The 26450-nt window shown below is 38.0% G+C and overlaps 1 protein-coding gene across 1 annotated transcript in view; it reads right to left on the reverse strand.

The window, feature by feature from the left end:
* NBEAL1 (neurobeachin like 1) overlaps positions 1–26450 on the reverse strand; it is a 211464-nt gene that overhangs the window by 102469 nt on the left and 82545 nt on the right. Inside the window, 9 exon segments of the mRNA XM_051849252.2 lie at positions 5723–5812; positions 9221–9306; positions 11033–11336; positions 12539–12658; positions 13263–13395; positions 14412–14992; positions 15081–15179; positions 17467–17550; positions 20204–20290. Of these exon segments, the coding sequence (XP_051705212.2) occupies positions 5723–5812; positions 9221–9306; positions 11033–11336; positions 12539–12658; positions 13263–13395; positions 14412–14992; positions 15081–15179; positions 17467–17550; positions 20204–20290 (1584 nt within the window).

A 26450-nucleotide genomic window follows, 5' to 3' on the forward strand; every position in this document is an offset into this window, starting at 1 on the left:
AAGAACTTCTAAGATCAATCCCATTCACAATAGCTACAAAAACAATCAAATACCTTGGAATAAACTTAACCAAAGACGTTAAAGATCTCTACGATGAAAATTACAAAACCTTAAAGAAAGAAATAGAAGAGGATACCAAGAAATGGAAAAATCTTCCATGCTCATGGATTGGAAGAATCAATATCATCAAAATGTCCATTCTCCCAAAAGCAATTTACAGATTCAATGCAATACCAATCAAGATACCGAAGACCTTCTTCTCAGATCTGGAAAAAATGGTGCTGAAATTTATATGGAGGCACAAGAGACCTCGAATAGCTAAAGCAATCTTGTACAACAAAAACAAAGCCGGAGGCATCACAATACCAGATTTCAGGACATACTACAGGGCAGTTGTAATTAAAACAGCATGGTACTGGTACAGAAACAGATGGATAGACCAATGGAACAGAATTGAAACACCAGAAATCAACCCAAACATCTACAGCCAACTTATATTTGATCAAGGATCTAAAACTAATTCCTGGAGCAAGGACAGTCTATTCAATAAATGGTGCTGGGAAAACTGGATTTCCACGTGCAGAATCATGAAGCAAGACCCCTACCTTACACCTTACACAAAAATCCACTCCACATGGATTAAAGACCTAAATCTACGACCTGACACCATCAAGTTACTAGAGAACATTGGAGAAACCCTTCAAGATATTGGCACAGGCAAAGAGTTTCTGGAAAAGACCCGGGAGGCACAGGCAGTCAAAGCCGAAATCAACTATTGGGATTGCATCAAATTGAGAAGTTTCTGTACTGCAAAAGAAACAGTGAGGAGAGTGAAAAGACAACCGACAGAATGGGAAAAAATATTTGCAAACTATGCAACAGACAAAGGGTTAATAACCAGAATCTACAAAGAGATCAAGAAACTCCACAAAAACAAAACCAACAACCCACTTAAGAGATGGGCCAAGGACCTCAATAGACATTTTTCAAAAGAGGAAATCCAAATGGCCAACAGGCACATGAAAAAATGTTCAAGGTCATTAGCAATCAGGGAAATGCAAATCAAAACCACAATGAGGTTTCACCTCACCCCGGTTAGAATGGCTCACATGCAGAAATCTACCAACAACAGATGCTGGCGAGGATGTGGGGAAAAAGGGACACTAACCCACTGTTGGTGGGAATGCAAACTGGTCAAGCCACTATGGAAGTCAGTCTGGAGATTCCTCAGAAACCTGAAGATAACCCTACCGTTCGACCCAGCCATCCCACTCCTTGGAATTTACCCAAAGGAATTTAAATTGGCAAACAAAAAAGAGGTCTGCACCCTAATGTTTATTGCAGCTCAATTCACAATAGCTAAGACCTGGAACCAACCTAAATGCCCATCAACGATAGACTGGATAAAGAAATTATGGGATATGTACTCTTTAGAATACTATACCGCAGTAAGAAACAATGAAATCCAGTCATTTGCAACAAAATGGAGGAATCTGGAACACATCATGCTGAGTGAAATAAGCCAGTCCCAAAGGGACAAATACCATATGTTCTCCCTGATCGGTGACGACTGACTGAACACCAAGAGGGAAACCTGTTGGAGTGAGGTGGACACTATGGGAAATGGTGGCTTGATCAGCATAGCCCTGACTGTTAATGAACAACTAAATACATTATCCCTCTTAGTAGTTTTTTTTATCTGTTCTACTTAATATGACTGGTTTAGATCTGTAATTGATGCACAGTTATTCTTAAGTGTTGAAAATTAACTGAAATGTGATCCCTGTTGAACATGGTGGTGGGAATGGGAGAGGGAAGAGATGTATAATTTGGGACATGCTCAGGCTGACTTGCCCCAAGTGGTGGAGTTGGAAGCATACCAGGGGATTCCAATTCAATCCCATCGAGGTGGCATGTACCAATGCCATCTCACTGTTCCAGGTGATCAGTTTCAGTTCACAGTTGGTCATGGTGAAGGGACTGGGAGTCAAAGGGAGCACATAGACAAGTCTAGTACCTGCTAACGCTAACTGATGGAGTAAATAAAGGGGAGAGTGATCCAACATGGGAAGTGAGAATCTCAGCAGACTCATAGAATGGCAGATGTCCTAAATAGCACTCTGGCCTCAGAATCAGCCCTAAAGGCATTCGGAGCTGGCTGAAAAGCTCATGAGAGTATTTCAGGCATGGAAAGCCAAGACACTCTGGCAAAAGATCTCTGCGAGTGAGATCCCAGTGGAAAGAACAGGCCATCAAAGAAGGAGGTACCTTTCTCTGAAGGGAGGAGAGAACCTCCACTTTGACTATGAGCTTGTCTAAACAAGATAAGAATCGGAGAACTCAGAGGGCTTCCATAGCCTTGGAAACTCATGACTGGAGCATAGGGAGATTACTGATGCCATAGACAGGAGTGTCAATTGGTAAAGTCAACAACAGGAGTCACTGTGCACTTACTCCTCATGTAGGATCTCTGTCCTTAATGTGCTGTACATTGAGATTTAATGCTATAACGAGTACTCAAACAATATATTTCACTTTGTGTTTCTATGGGGGTGCAAACTGTTGAAATCCTTACTTAATGCATACTAAACTGATCCTCTATTAAAAAAAAAAAAAAAAAGAAATTATCAATTCCCAACTTGACTCTCACTGGGATTAAACATGACAATAGGTCTGCTCTGATTTCATCATCATTTTAAAAAATCATCTATTATTTTTCACTTTATGTTTCTGTGTGGGAGCAAACTGTTGAAATCCATACTTGATGTATACTAAGCTGATCTTCTGTATATTAAGATAATCGAAAATGAATCTTGATGTGAATGGAAGGGGAGAGGGAGTGGGAAAGGGGAGGGTTGTGGGTGGGAGGGACGGTATGGGGGGGAAGCCATTGTAATCCATAAGTCGTACTTTGGAAATTTATATGCATTAAATAAAAGTTTAAAAAAAATAAAAAAAAAATTAAATTAAAAAAAAAAAAAAAAACTTGTTGTAAGGACTGGGTAAACTAGTATATGAATGGTGCCTAGAAACTGATGTACAAGGTCCACATCTAATATTGGAGGGCCTTTTGATTCCTGGATACTATGCTTCTGTTCAACTTCCTACTAATATACCTGGGATGGCAGCAGACAACAGTCCAGGTACTTGGGCGCCTGCCATACAAGTGGGAGATTGGATGAAGTTCCAGGATCCTGGTTTTGGGTTGGCCCAGCCAGTCCTGGCCACTGTGCCCAACTGGAGAATGAACTAGTGAATGGCGATCACTTCTCACTCCCTGTCTCCCCGCTCTCTGTAACTCTGCCTTTCAAATAAATGAATCTTAAAAAAAAAAAAAATTCATTTAAAAGAAATGTCTTCCTCTTGACAACTGTTTCCTTTTTAATTTCCACAGCAGGCAAAATTCTGACAGGTTAATTCACAAAGCCATGCTCAAGACATCAAAGACTGAATTTTCAGGTATGCATGGTGTACCTCAAATAATCTGATTTTTATCAAAAATACATAGAACTAGCTTCATAAAAACCAACCTTACAAATAAAGAAAAAGTTAACTTTATGAATTATCAATCATGTCGTACATCTTATTATGTTCACAATGTACTTACAACAAAATTAGAGAGAAAATTGCTTTATGCACCATGAATAACATAAGATTAACACTGAATTGATAGGTTCATTTCTACACAGGAAAAAATACTATTTTTAAAAAAAGATTTATTTATTTGAAAGACAAAGTTACAGAGAGAAGGACAGAGATCTTCCATCTGCTGGTTCACTCTCCAAATTGCCACAACTGCCAGGGCTGCGCCAGGCCAAACCCAGGAGCCTGCAATTCCATCTGGGTTTCCCACACAGGTGGCAAAAGCCCAAGTACTTGAACTATCCCAAGTGCATTATTAGAGAGCTGGCTCAGAAGTACAACAGCCAGGGATCAAACCGTTACTCTTAAGGGATGCAGGCATGGTAGGTAGCAGCTTAACCAGCTGTGGCACAGTGCTGGTCCCAGGAAAAATTATTATAATGATTTTTCTTCCACTGAAACAATAAGTATGCTTGATTGGTGTTAACTGTCTAAAAATATTTTTTTGATATACCACCAACTTTCCTTATATATATTTCACATTTGCAAAATTTTACTTAGGCTATAACTTCTATTTAAGTTACCTTTTTAAAAATTATTTTATTTTAAGGGATACAACTTCATGCATTTAATATATGCAGATTTCAGGAACATGAGGATTCTTCCCCCCTACCTCCCTGCCACCATACTCCTGTCCTTCTTTCTCCTCCCCCTTCCTTTCCCATTCTTATTTTTTACAGAAATCAATTTTTCAGAAAATGTTTATACTCATAAAATTAATACTTTTTAAACTCATAAAATTAACTGTACACTAATAGAGCGTTCACCAATTAGGATGAAGAAAAAAAACTATTCTTCCTCGACAATCACGGGACAGGCTGTTCCAAATTAACGCATCTCAATGTGTCAGTTTCTCTCCTATAGATTACATTTTAGGTACTCTATTAGTTACCACAGATCAGGAAGACCTTATGGGATTTGCCTTTCCGAGACTGGCTTATTTCACTAAATATAATGATATCCAGTTAGGAAATACTACATTTTAGAAGTAGAGCATCTCCGACTTTCCTCTCAGCCTAAATACTTCTACTAATTAATCACTCAATCAAGAATTATTTATTGCATATTCCTGCATCATACAGTAGTGAAAAAAGCAGTTAGAAGTCTGTAAATACTACTGGAGAGTCAAGCAAGTAGAGTTACTATCCAGCAGGAGTAAGTGACATGATAACGTGCTAATGATACCAAGACAAGCGCAGCTAATTTAGTCATGGAAAATGAGCAGCAGTTTCCAGACAGAAGCAATGTTGCATCTGTACAATTTACATGAGATCTAAGAAGAAGGTAGCCAAGAAATGATAGCAACAGGGCAATGTGGGGAAGACAAAATGTTATTCATTTTTACTCTGAAAAAAGAAAAAAGTATGAGTTTGTTTAAACCCAATGGATATGGGGCCAGTGTTGTGGCATAGCAGGTCAAGCCGCCACCTGCAGTGCCAGCATCCCATATGGTTCAAATCCTGGCTGCTCCACTTCCGATCCAGCTCTCTGCTATGGCCTGGGAAAGCAGTAGAAGATGGCCCAAGTCCTTGGGCCCCTGCACCCAAATGGGAAGACCCAGAGGAAGCTCCTGGCTACCGGCTTCAGATCAGCACAGCTCAGGCTGTTGCGGCCAACTGAGGAGTGAACCAGTGGATGGAAGACCTCTCTCTCTCTCTCTGCCTCTCCTTCTCTCTGTGTGTAACTCTGATTTTCAAACAAAAAAATAAATCTTTCGAAAAAAAACCTTAATGGATAAAAGACTACAGACAAGAAGTATCTGACATAGAAGGAGGGACTGAAATCTGTCATACAGTTTTAGAGATTAAATACCTTAAGAATGGCACTACTAAGTAGCCTATTTTTCTTATGCAGATCATTAGGCCCATAGCAAAGTTTAGGAAGGCAATTTAGTTTCAAGCAAGTAAAACAGTCATTCAACTGCTGTAGTCATTCAACTACTTGCTTATCTTTTCAACTGCATATCAGTGTAACATTTTAACTGAGACCTATCACTCAGATCTGGTGGTGCTTAAAAACAAATCTTTAAAAGGATAAATTAATAATACAATATGTTGGCCATAATTTCTTATTTATTTACCTTAACGTCCCAATTCACCACTTTATTTCCTGTTAATCTTCCATGCAAGCAGTTAACAGATAAATCGAGACAGATGGAGTTTTTGCAGGCCTGAGGAAAAAAAGAAAACCATAGCAAATAATTAAGTGCAATTAGAACAAAATATAAACTTAGCCATGTATGGAACATTTCACCATAACGTTAAAAGTTATATAGTACAGTAAATAATAAGAAACCTACCATATGAAGTTTACCATTACTGATTGTCTCTTAAAAGAATCGGGAACTAGATTTCAAAGCATTCCCTCATCAAAAGTAACTGTTACTTGTCATCTGAGGCAAGAACTCAGTTCAAGTGCCAGCTATGCCACTTCTGATCCAGCTTCCTGCTAGTGCACCTGAGAAGCAGCAAATGAAGGTTCATGTATTTGAGTCCCTGCCATCCACAAGGGAGATCTGGATGGACTGACTTTTTGGCTCCTGGTTCAGCCTAGCCCAGCCTTAGCTACTGTGGCCAATTGGGGACTAAACCAGCAAAGGGAAAATGTTTGTCTCTCTGTCACTGACTTTCAAATAAACATATCTTAAAAAAAGAAAGGAAAAAAAAAAAAGAGGCAGATAGAATAGAAAGAGTTCCCACATGCTTGTTTACTCCCCAAATTCCCACAACCCCATAGCTAGGCTGGGCTAAAACCGAAAGGCCGAACTCTATCTAGGTCTCCTGCATGGGTAGCAGATACCCAACAACTTGAGCCACCATCTACCTCCTCTGTGGGTCTGCATTAGCAGGGAACTGGAATTTGAAGCATACTGATGTGGGAGGATACAACTACCTTTTTTTTTTCTAAGATTTTATTTATTTGAGAGGTAGATTACAGAGAGAGAGGGAGAGACAGAGAGAAAGGTCTTCCATCCACTGGTTCACTCCCCAAATTGTCTCAATAGCTGGAGCTGGGACCATCCAAAGCCAGGAGACGGGTGCTACTTCCAGGTCTCCTACATGGGTACAGGAGCTGAAGCACCTGGGCTATCTTCTACTGCTTTCCCAGGCCATAGCAGAGAGCTAGATTGGAAGAGAAGCACCCAGGACACAAACCAGCACCCATATGGGATGGCGGCGCCAGAGGCAGAGGCTTAGCCTACTACACCATAAGGCTGGCCCCAAGATACAATTATCTTAACCACTAAGCTAAAGATACTCACCCTCCTAAACATTTTACTTTCAGCAGTAAAACAAACAGAGAAAGTAAAAAAAATATATATCTAACCTTAATGTTATCAAGGTCAAGTTACTTCGTAAAAATATCATTACAATGTCAAGATGACCAGCTGATGATGATCATGTCTAGAATATGCTACTAAATATGCTACTGAATTTAATATTAAATCCAAAGATTATTTAACCATCTACACTAGACAGTATAGAATGAAAATAAGTAATAATATGAGGGCCATCACTGTTGGATAGCGGGTAAAGCCACCGCCTGCAGTGCCTGCATCCCATTTGGACGCTGGTTCAAGTTCTGGCTGCTCCACTTTCAATCCAGTTCTCTGCTATGGCCTGGGAAAGCAGCAGAAGATGGCCCAAGTCCTTGGGCCCCTGCACCCATCTGGAAGACCAGGCAGAAACTCCTGGCTCCTGGTTTTAGACTGGCCCAGCTCCAGCCGTAAGGCAATTTGGGGAGTGAACCAGCGGATGGAAGACTTTGTTTTCTCTCTGCCTCTCTGTAACCTGCCTTTCAAATAAATAAATAAATAAATCGTTTTTTAAAAAGGAAATAATGGCCGGCGCTGCAGCTCACTAGGCTAATCCTCCGCCTGCGGCACCGGCACATCGGGTTCTAGTCCCGGTTGGGGTGCCGGATTCTGTCCCAGTTGTTCCTCTTCCAGTCTAGCTCTCTGCTGTGGCCCGGGAAGGCAGTGGAGGATGGCCCAAGTGCTTGGGCCCTGCACCCACATGGGAGACCAGGAGGAAGCACCTGGCTCCTGGCTTCAGATTGGTACAGCGCACCGACTGTAGCAGCCATCTGAGGGGTGAACTAATGGAAGGAAAACCTTTCTTTCTGTCTCTCTCTGTCACTGTCTAACTCTGCCTGTCCAAAAAAAAAAAAAGAAAGAAAGAATATGAAATATAGTTGAATAAATAGCATAGCTTTTTGGAAAAAAGTTACAGAAAACTTAAACCAAAAAACATAACATTCCAGGGGTGAGCTTTTAGCCTGGTGGATAAGTCACTAGTTGGGATGCTTGTACCCTGTATCACAGTTCCCTGGTTTGAATCCCAACTCTATTCTTGAAAGAAGCTTCCTGCTAATATATACCCTGTGAGACATTGGTAAATGGATCTCTGACATCCAAATAGCTTCAGCTAACTCTGGCCTTCACAAGCACCTGGGAGTGAACCAATGGATGGCAGCTCTCTCTCTGCCTCTGAAATAAATGAAAAATGAATAAATTACAAAGTCACTGTTAAAAAACAGATGACTCAAGAGGCAAAAGCAATGCATTGAATGAAACTTGACTAGGTCCAGAATTAGTTTATTAAAAGCTAAACATTTTGGGAAAATCTGATTATAGACTATATATTAGATAAATCATGTTCCATTTTCTTAGGTAATTGGTTATATAAATTATCAAGTGATAAAATATCTTTATAGCAAGGTCAATCTGCTTCCATAGATGATTTGAGATGGATAAATTAAGTTAGTATGGCAAAATGTTAGTAACTCGTGATTTTGGTGGAGAGTATATGGGATGTCACTTTATTACTCTTTGGACTTCTATCTAGATTTGAAATTTATCAAACTAAGTAAATTTTATTAGTTAAATATAATAAAACACTCAAAAGTAATAAATTATGATCCAGTACCAGCTGCCTAATCCAGAAAGCTTCCACGACCCTAATCACACAGTCGAAGCACTGCTGAGTCAGTGTAACATTGAATGTAGCAAAGGCAGATGAGGTTGTTTATGCCATTTCTCCCTTTTCTTCCTCCTAATGCTACCTTTAGTCTTCTCTCCCTGTCTTCACTGACTCAACTTTCAGTAGATAAGGCCTTGAAAGAAAAAGGACTGTATAAAGCACACATATGGTTTCTTCTCTCTCCTTCTGAAGTAAACATTTTTTCTTTCCTTTTTCTGTTTTCTGTATCACATTTCAAAAACACACAAAAGGTTGAGCACAATTCTGTCTCATCTCTCCTCCCCAAAAAACTAGAACACAAATTCAAAAAGTTTCATTTGCTGAACAGTCAACTGATTCACATAAATTCCAACTACAACCATTCCCATTCATGCTGTTGGCATGACACAAAATAACATCAATACCCTAGTTAAGGAGATGCACCTTAATTTTTACTGCTTCTCACCTTCATTTGAAATTAATTAATTCTTAAAAATAGTATTCGAATTCCAGCCCGCCCTTCTCAATTACCTACTGAATTCACAAAAGGAACAGAAGAGGAGTTTTCGTGCACACCATAGTTATAGGAAGACGGGCAGTTCTGCATTTGCTCTGACCTTTGCTGTGTAGTGAAGAAGGACGTTAGCAGGCAGGTCGGCCATGTCAGACTCTTGACATTTCCAAGGACTTAAACAATTTGGACCTGAAAATTATTTATACACATACACACACATCATTGAATACACATGGCCTACTTGTTCTGTATTATCAGAACAGATTTAAAATTTAGCTGTTTAAAGTTATTTAAATAACAGTTAAAACACATTAAGACGTGTGTTTTTATCACCTCCAATTTATCCAAAATCCAGAAAAGTTGGGAAATGAATCAGTTTCCACTACAGAAAGAAAATTTTACATGGCATTCAAAAATTAACAGAAAGAAACTGATCTGTTTATCTAATGTAAAACAATTCAAATGTCTTAGAATAGCAAAACATTCAATCAAAAATCTGAATACACATCACAGAAATGGAACAGCAAATAAGTAGGAAAATATTCTCAACTGTACTAAAAATCAAACAAATATAAATTAAAACAAGGTTCTATTTCACATCTAAAAATAGAGGAAATAGAATGGACCATTCTACTTCATTGAGGCTATGGTGAACCTGGAACACTTAAGTGTTATTGACAAGGCCTGGGAATTGACATATTTCTTCTGGAAACTGATTAGGAAATATGTATTCAGAGTCATAAATATATTCACTCACTTCAAATAATTATCTTGGGAATTTATCCTTAAATCCATAAACAGAAGAAAAACCATAAGTACAAACCGATCAACGTATTTAGAATGTGAGGTTTGTATCAATATTAAAATTTATAGAAAACCTAAGTACATCATGCATTTTGAACCCAAGGAAATACACAGCTATAAGAAATAATCACTTAAAAATACTATATAACATTTCCTTGTAAGAGCAGAATTGCATATATGACAAATTGTAAGAACAAAATCTAAACTATGTAATTGTAATAATTACATTAAATGACATATTAACGAATTTTTCTATAGATGATCTTGAAATATTAGTGAGTTTCAAAGTAATGATAACATAAAACTTTGAATGTCTGGACAGTTTCCTTTATCTCAAAACTCCTCTGCAATCTATAAAAGATTGACAAAAAATAAGCTATTCTGCAATGTAAATGACTGCTAATCTTAACTCCTGAACATCCTGCTATATTAAATTAAATGCAGTCAGGAACCAATGGCACCAATTAGTATGTATGCTTAAAATAATTCCCAAATAAAAGAGAAACCCAAAATAAAAAAGTTTATAATCTTATTTAAGGTCTTCTAATTTTACTGCCTTTGTGAATTCTGGGTATATTAATACACGAATTGTAAAAATTTTACAAGTTTAGGGGCTGGCACTGTGACACAGTGGGCTAAGCCTCCACCTGCAGTGCCAGAATCACATATGGGTGCTGGTTTGTGTCCTGGCTGCTCTACTTCCAATCCAGCTCTCTGCTATGGCCTGGGAAAGCAGTAGAAGATGGCCCATATGCTTGGGCCCCTGAACCCATGTGGGAGACCTAGAAGAAGCTCCTGGCTCCTGGCTTTGGAATGGTCAGCTCTGGCCATTGAGGCCATCTGCAGAGTGACCCTGTGGATGGAAGACCTCTCTCTCTGTCTCTACCTCTCTCTGTAACTCTGTCTTTCAAATAAATCTTAAAAAAAAAAAAATACTTTCCAAAGGTTTGCTCTATTTATGCCTTCAACTGGTATATGATGCTACTTCTTCCCTTTCAGCTTCAATTAAAGGTAATATACCCATCAAATAAAATACATTTCTCAGAATATATTTAGATAACAGGAAAAACTCTAATAAGTTTAATTAAATAGTATATTTGTACATGCTCACCTGCTAAATATAACGTCTTCACTTGAGGAGGCTGTAGTGCTTCACAGAAGACAATAACAGACCCTAGCTGACCCTCCAGAGACGTGGGACATCCCCATTCACTGTCTTGGGTTCCAGCTGATATCAATTTGGTAGTCAATTTTGACTTTTCTGCTGTTCCTCCCCTGGAGGCTGATGACAGAATTCCACCAAATGATGATCGATGAGGGGAAATGGGAGATGAAAAGGGTGGATCTGGGATTTGGGATGGTGGAGGAGTGGTGGTTCTTTGCCCAGCTGAACCAATGCAGCAGGAAGTAAAAGGCTAAAAATTAAGAAACATACAAAAAATTCAATTCAATTTATATTCTTATACAATTAATCAAATAGATTGAAAATAAAAATGAAATAGCTTTACTGTCAGTGTATCATGGGGTGGACATGAACATGTATACATAAGAAATCACTAACAAAGTTACCTTTGACCAACAGAATTTGGATGCGTTACCTTTATACTCACTTTATATTCCTTGGTAAGATTGTGAAATTAGAAAAATTTTATTTATTTTTATTTGAGATGCAGAGAGCAAGTGAGGGAATGAGAGAGCACTTTCACCTGCTGGTTCACTCTCCAGGTGCATGCCATAGCCCTGAGGGCAGGCTGAAGCCAAGAGCCAGGAACTCAGTCCAGATCTCCCATGTGGGTAGCACAAATTCTTCTGCGTGAGCTATTACCTCTGCCTCCCAGAGTCTGTATTAGCAGGAAGCTGGAGTCAGGAGTCAGAGTTGGGTACCTTAACCAATGTTTTAACAGCTAGGCAAAATGCCTATCTCTGAATTTTTAAGGAATGTGTATTGTGAAACAATTTTAATGTTACTGTTATAAAATAGAGAAATCTTCCTCACAATTTATAAACACATCATGATAATTCTGTTTACAGTTTATCCTGAAACGGTCATCAAGATGAAAAGCAACGTGAGATTACCTGAATTCTGGACTTGAGAATTCATTTACTCCATTCTATCATTTTCAGAAAAGGCCCTCTCAAAATTATACAAGAATTCTCAAAGAACTTTTACACTAGTCTTCTTTGAGAACCATCAAAGTAAGTAACTTCTATCTTATATTTAACTAAAATGTGAAGACTTAAAGATTTCTTCATTATTGTTTCAAATTTAATGGGGATGCAAACAAATGGCTATCACAGTATTCTCTTAAGAATTTTGTATACTTGAAGTTCTTTATTAAATAATACTTTGTTCTGCTCTATTCATTTCCCGGGCTTTCCCATTTTAAGTCTTTTTATACAAGCCCTAACTACATTTTTTCCCTTGAATTCTTTTCTCCCTTTTATACATTCCTTGAGATCATTTAATGAAAAGAATATTAACTCACTGTTGTCTTGGTATATAGAAAACAGTTTGAAACTGTGAGGCACATATTCAGAATAAGCAGAGCCTTCTACACTAACTGAAATTTTCAAGAGTTCTCAATCAATGAGCCTGTAAAGAGTAGGCTACACTTACTTCATTCATGGCAGGAAATCTCAGAGGGGCAGATACCTTCTGTTGTCCATTGTCGTAGATATACACTAGACTCTGACCAAAGGGCCTTTTTCCAGGCATGTGAACAATGGTTATGTTGTGCTGATGAAGTAAAACATACATTTAAAAGGCTAAAATTACATAGGTCTTTGGAATAACAAAATTTTTTAGAGTACTACTCTGTAATAGTGTATATGCACTGTAAATATTAAGGTTGAGCATAGCTAAATGCTGATTAAGATGATGGTCTCAAAATGAACATCAGTTTTTTCTATGGTACTCCAAAGCCACTTAGGCCTATACTAGAAAATTTATACAAATTATAACAGCATCTTTTTTGCACTTTCAAGCACTAAGTATTTTTTAGAATCAATTTTCCTAATAAGAAGCATTGTATATTTATAGAAAAGCAATAGGTATGCATTTTGACAACCTATCATCTTGTTTTAAACTCAAATTCAAAACCATATTTGCTTCTAGAAAATCATAAAGACATTATAACACTTCATTTTAATTTTCAGCAGAAAACTGATCACTGCTGAATTTAACAAAAGAGTAAACAAAAGTAAACTCTTTATAGATAAGCTTTAATATGAACAGAACTTTTAAAGTGAAAATTAATGGTCTCTCAAAGAATTCTTATGTTAATTGTGTGTTTTTTAAAGGAGAGAATCAAGAAGTTCAATGCGATGACCTAACGCCTTACCCAGAGGGAATCGCAGAAACTGTGATCAGGAAGCATCACTGTTGCATATTCTCTTTTTGTGCACACTGCCACAACCAACATACCTGAATGGGTAATAAAAGCTTCAAAACCCATTCCACTTCCTGTAAAAAAGCTAACAAAAACATCTATTATCAGAACTTTTGAATTCAGTTGTTCAGTTTCATCATCTCTGAAAGCACCAGAACCTTAAGGCTACCAGGAATATCTTTAAAAACAGTTATGTGGGGATCAGCATCATGGCTAAGCAGGTTAAGACACTGCTTGCAATGTGGGCAGCCCATAATGGAGCAATGGTTCTATTTTCTCTGCTTCCAATCTAGCTTCCTGCTAATGCACCTTGGAAGGCAATGGAAGACGGCACAAATACTTTGGCCCTACCACCACATGGGAGACCGGGATAGAGTTCCTGGCTCTTGGCTTCAGCCTAGCCCAAACATGACTGTGGTCGCAATTTTGGGAGTGACACAGGGGATGCAAGATCTGTCTCTTTGTCTCTCTGTCACTTGCCTTTCAAACAAATAACTAAATATTAAAAAAAAAAATCTGTGACTTTAATTTTATTTTCACACACCATTCTAACCTTGTTTCAAAGTCATTTTAAAAATTTTTTGGGTATAAGAGTTCAAAAAATTATAAAAGGCAGCATTATAAGAGGAATTCCATTAGCAAACTATAGCAATACTAGAAATTTTCAAAATTCTCCCAAATAAAATTCAAAAAGCATAATTTAAGATCTTAAAATAAAAAGTCATATTAACAATTATTAGCTACGTAAGTCTGGATGAGCACACACATGAAGACTTTCTGATTCTTCATATAAATATACAGCACCTTCAGGGGAACTGAGAGATCAAGATTCAAATTTATTTTTTTCTCTATGTTTACACTATTTTTCAGCAGAAACTATTTCCAAACTAGCCTCAGAACCTGACCAGAAAAATATCTGAGATATGCAATTGTCATGAAAACAAAAAAGTACTTTCAATTAAAGTGTGCATCCTAAGGATGAAGAAGTTTCAGATAAATTTTTTAAAAACTAGATCCTTGCAAATGCTTTTTTCAGTTTTAAAATCACAGCACATATTGTTATAACAGTATTCATTTATATTCTACAACTTGTACCAGTACCTGTACAACTGTTTTCTCTTTCCTCCTTTGTTAGCAGCGCCAAGAGTCAACTGGTCTTGATCTAAGCAAAACCACGCACTAAAAGAAAAGGCAGACCCGGGCCATTTCTGTATGGAAGGCACAGAAATTCCTGCCATACTATGTGACAGATTAAAGTACTGCAGTGCACTCTCTAGACTTAGTTTCCGGGCCATTGTCAGGATTGCTCGAGTGACAGGAATGGTATAAGGGTGAATATGCTCAGCTTCATCCACTCTCAGCAATCTCAACAGTCGACGGATTTCTTCTGAGCTCACTGACTGACTCCCCAAGGAACCAAGGATTGCAATCAAGTTCTCAGCACAAGTTTGATGGAGGGAAGAATGAGAATCAAGAGTTTCGATGATTCTAATTCCCATGTTTGCATTGACACAAGTAGTTCGACTCTGCCTATTAATACAACAAATTCTTTTCAGCCAATCAGAGATGAAGATTTGCAAATCATGTGATTCTAGTTCTGGAAGCCACTGGATGAGAAGCAAAAGAGGATGGACATTACTTATGCCCAAAATACCAACTGAAGTGTGGTCACCCTCTACGGCCTGAAAAGCAACATAGAAGATAAAAGGTTAGTTACCATTTATGAAATTTGAGATGTGGAATTTGTTTTAATAAAGGGTAGAAACTCACCATATTCATTAGTTCTTTAAGTAGTTCCAATGCTGGCTGACCCATAGATTTTAATACTTCAAACATATGTGTATAACCAATTCTTTCTTTAAATACTTCCTAGGAGAGTGGGAAACAATATATTAAAGCATTTTCAAAGAATGAATTTGATGGAATATTAAATATATTGAATAATATCCATCTAAGCTAATTAACTTAATATTTCAAAAAGATTATGAATTAAACACTTTTTGGATCACATGTTCATCTTAAAATAGGTTCCATTATATACATATATGGAATAAAAAAGTTATCATAATCTACTAAAATATAAAAAATGAAAATAGGAATAATCATGTGTTATAGAAATATACTATTTGCAGATTAGGGCATATAACAGTTCCATTGGTTTCTTCTCTTCATTTATTATCAGTAGAGTATTAGGTGAAGTCAAAATAAAAATAGAGAAAATACAAGGATACTTTGGGAATAAGAAGAAATAGACAGCAGGCTCGAAGGACTAAAGAATCCTGGCAGTTCTGAGTATTGACTAGCAAAAAAAGTGATTACAAAAAGTTTTCTCTCTGTTCTTTGTATCTAAATAGTCTAAATTATCTGGAGCACCAAGTTCATTTAGTCACATTTATTTCTGAAGCAAAAACATTCAAAACCATAAAGTAAAATATAAAGGTAACTGGGGCTGGCATTGTGGCACAGCAGGTTAAAGACACCACCTGCAATGCCAGCATTCCATATGGGTGCCATTTGAGTTCCAGCTGTTCTACTTCCTATCCTTGCTAATGGCCTGGGAAAAACAGTAGAGACTGGTCCAAGTACTTGGGACCCCACCACCCACTTGGATTGGGGACCTGGATGAAGCTCTTGGCTCCTGGCTTTGGCCTGGCCCAGCCCTGGCTGTTGCAGCTATCTGGGGAGTGAACCAGTGGACAGAAGATATCTCTCTCTCCCTCTTTCTCTCTCTCTTTTACTCTAACTCTGCCTTTCAAATAAAAAACCTGGAACTTAATAAATTGGTCTATTAATTTAGTCAGAAATGTAGACAGTCAAAAGACTTAAAGCCAATAAGCTCGATTGTCTCTGGGGAAGAGAACTAGTTGAACATGGATCAAAGATAGGAAGGAAAACCTTTTTTCAAAAGGTATTACTACGTAAAATAAAATAAAGGTACCGTTACATAGTATGACATTTAAACCAAGCAAGGTATTTCATAGCCCAAAAAAAAAATGTATCTTCTAAAGAGACTTGAACATCTTTTTAGTTTGATTTTCAGTATACAAGCAATTTGCTGTCCCATAAAACAATTATGCAGAACTAAAATGACTTCTTCCTTACAGAAACTATATTAACTTGAGATTAAAGTCACAAATCAAACTGTCAAAGCTAAGGAATCCTGTTCCATAGGAACCTAACCAGTAGTTACAGCAACATGTCTAAGACAAAAGTTAAGTCTTCTACAAAAACCAGTGGAAACTAAGGCATACAACTGAAGGAATGGCTCCGGGATCAGAAGTCATCACTGTACTTCCAGTACCGGAAAGGTGAGGCATGAAGTATAAGAGAATACTTCAAAAGTTCATGAAAAAATGGAATTAAAAGATGAATTTATTTTCCTGCAAAAAACTTCAAAATCCACACATAGTTTTTTTCGAAGACATTTTTCATAAACTTTTTGAAGACTCTTGTATTAGAAGTGGCAGATAAGAATGTAAGGTAATAATAATAACAGTAACATTTACTGAGCAGGCACCACATGCCTGGCACTATGCCTTTCATTTTACATGGATGCCTCCACTAAACTTGTAATTACTCATGTGCTAACTACCAGTGTTAACTGGACAGGACACTCAGTGGCAGTGAGTGAGGAGAGACAGAAAACTCTGAGGATAAGTGACTATAAAAACAATGAATCAGAATTTTCAAGATCATCCAACCTTGAAAAACAAGTATTGAACTGATCTGGCTGTTCACACATGAGAAATGTTGATATTATAGTGAGTCATGAACTGATAAAACAGGTGAAGAATGATTATTTCATTAATAAAGGAAAAACTGATATAAAAGTCCCTTCAACTAACTAGCCATAGAGTACACTTAAACTGAACATTTTCCTATCTCAATACCAGAGCTATCTTCCCATTCTTTAACCAACATTATAAATCTCTAGTTCGTGGTTTGGTCATAAATGGTTTTTTTAAAATCCTAAGGTAGTGCCATCCAGGTCTTTAAAATTATCAACAAAATAGCACTTATACTAATATATTTTGTAAGCTATTTAATCAGGAATGAAATCATTTGTGTCACAGACTGTGTATACAGCACTATGGGACCTATATAGTGAAAACTGGTACATCTGACACCTTTTAAAGCTTGCAGCTATATGTTTCACCTTAGCAGCTGGAGACTTGTTCATCACTGCTGTCAAAGCCTGAATGGTTGAGACGGCCAAACAATCCAACTGTCCCTGAAACACCTACCAGAAGAGAACAAAACACAAGATATCAACAAATGTGTTCAAGATTTTGTTCAGTTAGGAAACCTTTTCTCTGAAAACCTGAAAAAGTAAGTATTTAACATGCACTATAGTCATCTTTCAATGAAATGTATCTCTGAAACACTAAAACCTGCAAAAGAAGTTACCTACTTAACAGAAAATAAGTCACGGTAAGGGCACCTTCACTCATTATATTGAAAAGTTTTGAGGAGAAAACATCAAGCTTAATACATGCTTTTTGAAAACAATGGACAATCTCTAGAGGAAGGGAGGGAAGTCTGTAACTGGAAATTCTATTTTAATTTATTTTTAAAAATATACTTGAACTTTTAAAGTTTCAATCCATTAGCACGCATAAAAGATAGCTAAAATAATCTTGTGCGCTGAAGTTTCCAAACCTTAGGTTAAAAGTGAAGTGCTCGGTATAGACTCCAATTAATCTTAATATTTAGAAATGATAAGGTATACCTATTTTCCTATAAAATGGAAAATTTGAGGCAGATACAGAAAATGAAATACATATCTATGAACACTGTCATCCTTCTTGAGAAGGCAACCTTTAATGCCAAAAGCTGTTACAGAAAATAAAAACTAGCTCTATTTTGTCTAATATTGTCCAATGTGTTAAATTTCAGGGTAGTACATTCATAGAAAAAAATAAAAAACTAACAGCAACAGTATTAAAAAAATGAACATGACTATTATACCCATACTAGGGTCAGTCACTATGAAACAAAACAAGGACCAGAATGTTGTAAAAACAAATAGTTCTGGCCAGCACCGTGGCTTAATAGGCTAATCCTCCGCCTGTGGCGCCGGCACACCAGGTTCTAGTCCCGGTTGGGGCGCCGGTTCTGTCCTGGTTGCTCCTCTTCCAGTCCAAATCTCTGCTGTGGCCCGGGAAGGCAATGAAGGATGGCCCAAGTGCTTGGGCCCTGCACCTGCATGGGAAACCAGGGGAAGCACCTGGCTCCTGGCTTCGAATCAGCACGGTGCGCCGGCCGCAGCGCGCCAGCTGCAAGCAGCCATTGTGGGGTGAACCAACAGAAAAAGGAAGACTTTCTCTCTGTCTCTCTCTCTCTCACTGTCTGTCCACAGTCTGTCCACTCTGCCTGTCAAAAAATAAAAAAAAATTAAAAAAAAATAGTTCTAAAAATTTCCTTTCAAGAATTCTCATATATACTATGATCTGAAGCAAAGTCATTCCAGCAAAAGAATTGAGTACAAAGAGAACTGCTTAGATCCTAGTAGTGCTGAGCTTAGCTCTCCACTTTTAGGAAAATCATTTACTCTAGAATTTTGGTTTTTGTTGATGTTGTGAAACAAAATTATGAGGCCGGCACAGTGGCTTAGTAGGCTAAGCCTCCACCTGTGCTGTTCCACTTCCAATCCAGTTCCCTGCTAATGGCCTGGGAAACGGTGGGAAGATGGCCCAAGTACTTGGGTCCCTGCACTCATATGGGAGATATGGAAGAAGTTCCTGGCTCCTGGCTTCAGACTGGCTCAGTTCCAGCCCTTGTAGCCATTTAGGGATTGAACCAGCGGATGGAAGACCTCTCTCTCTGCTTCTCAAAAAAATAAATCTTAAAAAAATAAACAAAATTACATAGAATTAACATATCATATAATAAAGGTAATAAATAATAAAATGGTGTAAACATTCTGCATACAGCAGAATTCCACACAAATAAGATCTGTGCTACACTTCACCCAGGAGAGCAAGAAAAAAAACTTCATTTCACCTACAATGTTGAATTGTAACATAAGCTTCTAAGAGACTATTAAAATTGTTTTATTAATGTATATAAGTAGTCCTTCAGAGGGACTAACACTTTCGAAGAAATCTGAAATAACACAGTACTCTGTAATCTGATACTTGACATCCAGAATAGAAAATAATAATTATAATGCTTCTTTTTATACAACTCTTATTTTCAAATCCAGACATTAAAATAATGTTAACAAAAGAGATCATGTGAGAATTCTCACAAACATATTAAGAAAGAAAAATAAAGCAATTTTATATGTAGCAATTTTTCTACAACAAAATTTACCTAATGTATTATGAGAACATAAATGACATATTTGGGCTTATTATATCCATCTGGAGTTGAACTTTTGCAACAGAAAACTATCAAATTTTATGCTAAATTAACTCTTGAGGAGTTAATTTCCCTTCCTCCAGGATTCCAGTTGTCCATTGAATTATAATCATTGCTTGTCAATAAGAAGCAAAGAATCAAGATGTTAACAACAACCATACATTTTCACAAAGCCCTGAGACCCCAATACACCACAGTGCTTAGAGAAGGAAGCTCCCAAAATACGGGGTCACCACCAGGTGAACAGCATTGATCTTGGCATGCCATTCCTGTACTTCATATCTCCTTAAACTGAAAAGAGCACACACACACACACAGATGGAATCCTGCTGATCGCTTATATCAACCATAAAGTTATTTGTCCTTAAGATAAAAGGAATTTTTAATTTCTGAATTATTTCAAAAAATAATGAATATTACAGCTAAATAACATTTGTATATTTTAAGAGAAGACGAAAAGTACAGGAATAGGTGCTCTCATTGACTGATTTTGAACTTCAGCTGAAACAAGATGCAGGCTTTGTAGATACCTGGTCCTCATTCATTTCTGTCAGTAATTTGTTGGCAAGGTCTTTCTGGTTCTTGTCTGCCACCTTATTGCTAGCATTTAAAAATAGCTGTTAAAAACAGAGACAAGAATAAGAGAGACAGAACATTAAATTTTTACCTATAAGCAGGAACGAAGCTTAGATGGATTTCCATGCCTCTTGAGAATAAATTTTAAAAGCCACTTGAGAAGTATACCACTTTCAGAAACTGAAGATTAGTTGCTTTGGGATTACAAAATAATATTAGTTTTATATACTATGTAATTGATTAGAATTAGTTAATATTACTAAATTATTACAGAATTAGCAGAGAGGCCTCACAGAAAAGACATAAAGCTTCTACTGAAATAGACTAAAGATACTGTATCAAATAATGCACAGTATGGGTTCAGTCAAGTAAGTTTGTGAAATGGCCTTAAACCAACTTTAAAAAGATTTTCTTTCCAAAAATACTTCTCAGAGTTTCAAGTATGCTACAAGGAATGCCAGTGCTCAGCAAGCACATTTCATTAAAACATTAGTAGTCTCCAAAGTCAAGAAGTATTTGTTTTCTGGGGATTACCTGCGTCTGCATGAAATAAAACAATCAATCAGCATCCCAAAAGGCCTTAATCTTGGCCACACTTTGTGTAAGGGAAAAACAATTCAAAAAAAAAAGAGAGAGAAAGAGTAAAAGGGAGAGAAAGATGGGTAGAGAAGCTTATTAACAGCACTTAAGAAGTTCTTAAGGAGGTCTAATATTTCAGAAATGAGAAACCAAAAGTTCAGTTACACTGTGAAATAATCTAATATAAAATAAAACAGAGGGGCCAGCATTGTGGAGTAGCAGGTAAAGCCACTGCCTGTGATGCTAGCATCCCATAAGGGCACCAGTTCAAATCTCAGCTGTTCCACTTCCACTCCAGCTCCCTGCTAATGGCCTGGGAAAAGTAGTGGAAGTGCTTGGGTCCCTGCCATTGACATGGGAGACCTGGAAAAAGCTGCTGGTTCCTTAACACAGAGTTAATCATTTGTGTATAAAGTCAACTGAAAATAGATCTCAGTAAAAAAATAGTAAGAGTGGGAATAAGAGAAGGAGGAGGAAGTTTCTAACTGTAATACTGTCTAGTTCTGCATACATTTCTATGGACTTACTTCTAAGGGTACAGTTTAAAACTTGTCATGGAACCCCAAATCCCATTAAACTAGCTGGTAAAAATGCCATCTTAAGTGTTAAGGTGATCATATTAAGTGTTAAAATGAACATAGATAAAGTGTTAAAGTGATCATATAAATAGGATCAAGTGTCTGAAAATAATAATAGATAGAATTAAAAAGGAGAGAATGTTCCAACATGGGAAGCAGTCCATAGAATGACAATTGCTTTAAGTAGCACTTTGACCTCAGAATCAGCCCTTAAGGCTTCCAAGTCTGCCTGAAAAGCCCATGAGAGCATTTCAGGCATGGAAAGCCAACACACTGTGGCAAAAAATGTTCTACAAGAAGGGTCTCTGTGAGACCTCAGTGGAAAGAAGTGGCCATCAAAGAAGGATGTACTGGCCGGCGCCGTGGCTCACTAGGCTAATCCTCCACCTTGCGGCGCCGGCACACCGGGCTCTAGTCCCGGTTGGGGCGACGGATTCTGTCCCGGTTGCCCCTCTTCCAGGCCAGCTCTCTGCTATGGCCAGGGAGTGCAGTGGAGGATGGCCCAGGTGCTTGGGCCCTGCACCCCATGGGAGACCAGGAAAAGCACCTGGCTCCTGGCTCCTGCCATCGGATCAGCGCGGTGCGCCGGCTGCAGCGGCGGCCATTGGAGGGTGAACCAACGGCAAAAGGAAGACCTTTCTCTCTCTGTCTCTCTCTCTCACTGTCCACTCTGCCTGTCAAAAAAAATAAATAAATAAAAAAAAAAAAAAAAAAAAAGAAGGATGTACTTTTCTCTAAAGGAAGGAGAGAACTTCCACTTTGCTTATGGCCTTGTCTAAATATTGATGGAGTTTATGGATTCAAAAGGCTTCCATAGCCTAGGCAGATCATGTCCAGGGCCTCAGGTGGTCACTGACATCACACTTAAGAGTGTTACTTGTTAAATTAACAACAGGAGTCACTGTGCACCAACTCCCTATGCAGGACCTCTGTTTTCAATGAGTTGTATTATGAGAATTAGCTGTAAAACTAGATCTCAAAAACAGTTTCTGTGTGTGGGGGGGGCAAATTGTTGAAATCTTTACTTAGTATAGAGCAGGTCTTCAATTAACAATGTTAACTGAAAATTAATCTTAATGGAGAATGGGACTGGGAAGGGGAGAGGTAATAGGGGGAGGAGTGGGAGTATAAGTGGGAGGGTGGGTATGGTGAGAATAACTATACTCCTAAAGTTGTACTTATGAGATTTGTATTCCTTAAAAAATGAATGAACGAATGAATGAACGAATACAAAACAAATAAATAAATGCTACTGGTTCCTAGCTTCAAGCTGACTTAGCGCTGGCCATTACAGCCATCTAGGGGAGTGAATCAGTAGATGGAAGACCCCCATCCCTTTCCCTTGTCTCTCCCTCTCTCTATACAACTCTTACTTTCAAAATAAATAAATAAGCATGACAAATAGAGTGATAGCAGTGTATACAATGTAAGGGGTCTTAAAAAGAAAAAGATTATGCATGGACTTACAATATTGCTGCACCAAAACAAACTTATCTTTTAATTGCATTTCCACTAACTTTCTAAAGTATCCTTGTACAGGCTTTGGACTTGGTTTGAATCTTGATTATGCTATTTACTACCAGTGAGATGTTAAAGGAACGCTAATTAATTTCTCCAACCTTGTTTTCTCAAAAATGGGAATAGTTCATCTTGTAACTGTAAATATTAAATTAAATAACTCATGCTAGTTTATTAGCACATCTGGCACCTAGCAGGGACTTAAATGAAAATGGCATCATTATTATCAACTAAGATCTAAAGAGTACAAATAAGCCATATAACCTAGTTGCTGGGAAACAGGACAGCTCAAAGATGATGAAATTAAAGATGATTAAAGTCTATCTAGAAAGAAATATAGTAATCTGTATGCAGAATCTTTAAAGTTCCTACTCCTTAAACAAGTCCCTGTATTTCTATAAACCTACCCTAAGAAATGGAAAAACCAAGATTTTGGCAGAATTCTATAAATCGTGTAATGATTTGAAATTCCTTTTCTTGATACTAAAAACATACTGTGGGGTTTTTTTTCTTCTCATTAATTCAAATATCTTCTAGTGCTTCAGAAGATTTTTACATTAATTCAAACAACATCTTCAAAGTACTGTAAAGCAAAATAGCAGTTACATGTTTAAAGTTAAATGTATGATTCAGGAGCCGGTGCTGTGGTATAGCAGGTAAAGCTGCTGCCTGCAGTGCTGGCAACCCATATGGGGATGGTTCAAGTCCTGGCTGCTCCACTTCGCATCCAGTTCCCTGCTAATGCACCTGAGAAGGCAGTAGAAGACAGCCCAAGTCCTGCATACATGTGAGAGATCCAGAAGAAGCTCCTGGATCCTGACTTCAGTTCACCCAGCTCTGGCTGCTGAGGCCATTGGGGAGCGAACTAGCAGATGGATGATGTCTCTCTCTCTCTCTCTCTCTCTCTCTCTCTCTCTCTCTCTCTCCCTATGCAATTCTAACTCTGCCTTTCAAATAAATAAATAAATCTTAAAAAAATGTACGTTACACTGAGTCATGTTGTAAGTACTTAATGGTATGAGAAAACTCATTTTGCCTAGTTCAGAAGGCTTTACACAAACAGTAAATTCATTCATAGACTGGTTATTGGATCTATGCAAAAAGAAGGCTCGGAAACTTTAGCAGTCAGCTTAAGGTTTTCCATCTGATTCACAAATTGTTTATGATACTTTCAGCTTAATTGCCTGACAATGTTTAATATGGGCCTACGTGTTTAAACAGCAAAACTGTTTAGAAACTATACAAATGTAAAATACAAAATAAAAGATTTGGAGCTGGCGCTGTGGTGCAGCGGGTTAAAGCACCAGCCTGCGGTGCTGGCGGCCCACATGGGCACTGGTTTGTGTCCTGGCTGCTCCACTCTGAGCCAGCTCTCTGCTGTGGCCTGGTAAAGCAGTGGAAGATGGCCCAACTCCTTGGGCCCCTGTGCCCACATGGGAGACCTGGAAGAAGCTCCTGGCTTTGGATCAATTGTGGTCATTTGGGGAGTGAACCAACGGAATAGAGGACCTCTCTCTCTCTCTCTATAACTGTCTTTCAAATAAATAAAAATAAGTCTTTAAAAAAAAAGATTCATTCATTACTAACAATAAAAAGTTAAAAGAAAGCAATCATGGAAATCTGTACCACCACACACATACATATGGAGACTTAAGTTTTCACAAAACTTCATACATTTTTATGTTTCAGGAAAGGTAACAACCATGTCCATAAAATGTTTGTGTATCACTAAAACCTGTAATTCTCCTGTATTTAATGTATAAAAAATTTATTTTTCTACTGACTAAAAAGTGACATTATGTAATACAATAAGAAAACTAGTAATACAATCAGAAACTAATACCTTAGAATGGACTTAAGAGTCAGAAAACCAAAGTAAGAGATCCCAGGTCATTTATTAATATTGACCTTGTATTAATCACTTAATGCCTTAGGATATTTTCTCTCATTTGTATAATGTATAAGTTGGGAAGCTTATTTGAAAGTTTCTCCTTGTTTAAAAGATTTAATTACAATAATGTATAATGATGAATTTATAGTGATTCTAACAAAAATATTCCTGAAATAAGGGAGACTACTGGGTTTCTTCTGCAGGATTTCCTGTTTCAAAACAAAATAAGTAGTATCAAATAATTAACTTAAAAAGCCATGGTGGTCAGCAAGCTTCCAGATAAAAATTTTAAGAAATCTGGGCTGGGGCTGGCGCCATGGCACAGTAGGTTAATCCTCCGCCTGGGGTGCTTGCATCCCATATGGGCGCCGGTTTGAGTCCCGGCTGCTCCAGTTCCAATCCAGCTCTCTGCTATGGCATGAGAGAGCACTGGAAGATAGCCCAAGTCCTTGGGGCACTGTACCCACATGGGAGACCTGGAGGAGGCTCCTGGCTCCTGGCTTCAGATCGGCACAGCTCCAGCTGTTGCTGCTATCTGAGGAGTGAACAAACAGAAGGAGGTCCTTTCTCTCTGTCTCTCTCTCGCTGTAACTCTACCTCTCAAATAAATAAATAAAAATCTTTAAAAAAAAAAAAAAAGAAATTTGGGCCTACAGCATACTAGAAAGAATAAATTATCAGCTCATCATCATCATAACTGTAACAAAAAAAAGTAAGGTCCATATCAAAGATGTATTGATCATATCTGAGTTCCATAAGCAGAGACTTGGGGGCCTAATTAATTCATCTTTCTATACTCAGAATTTTTTTCTCAAAGACAACATTTTCATAGCAAAAAAAAAGCTAGCTTTACCTTCAAAAACAATAAATGCTGTTTCTCACATGACAAATTCTAAGATGAAGTAAAATTACATTCACACCAATTATGTGGTAACAATTACTTTAAATAAGTATTTATTTATTTATTTATTTATTTTTAAAGATTTATTTGATGTATTTGAAAAGCAGAATTAGAGATAAAGAGGGAGAGACAGAGAAAGGTCTTCCATTCACTTGTTTACTCCCCAAATGGTTGCAATGGTCAGTGCTAGGCCAAGCTGAAGTCATGAACTTCCTACAGGTCTCCCACATGGGTTCAGGAGCCCCAGGACTTGAGCCATCTTCTGCAGCTTCCCTCAGCAAGTTAGCAGGGAGCTGGATCAGAAGTGGAGCAGCCAGGACTCATCCCAGTGCCCACATGCGATGCTAGCGTTACAGGCAGCAGCTCAACCTACTATGGCCACAAAGCTGGCCCCTAAAAAAATATTTTAAAATGCCAATCCATGTATCAGAAAATTATCTCCTGGGGCCAGCGCTGTGGCACAGCAGGTTTGCCCTGGCCTGAGGCACCAGCATCCCATATGGGTGCCAGTTCTAGTCCAGGCTGCTCCTCTTCTGATCCAGCTCTCTGCTATGGCCTGGAAAGCAGCAGAAGATGATCCAAGTCTTTGGGCCCCTGCACTCATGTGGAGACTTAGAAGAAGCTCCTGGCTCCTGGTTTGGATCAGTGCAGTTCCAGCCGTTGCAGCCATCTGAGGAGTGAACCAGCGGATAGAAGACCTCTCTCTCTGAATCTACTTCTCTCTGTAACTCTGT

The sequence above is a fragment of the Oryctolagus cuniculus genome, chromosome 3 (assembly GCF_964237555.1).
Source record: "Oryctolagus cuniculus chromosome 3, mOryCun1.1, whole genome shotgun sequence".
In the NCBI taxonomy this organism is placed as follows: domain Eukaryota; kingdom Metazoa; phylum Chordata; class Mammalia; order Lagomorpha; family Leporidae; genus Oryctolagus; species Oryctolagus cuniculus.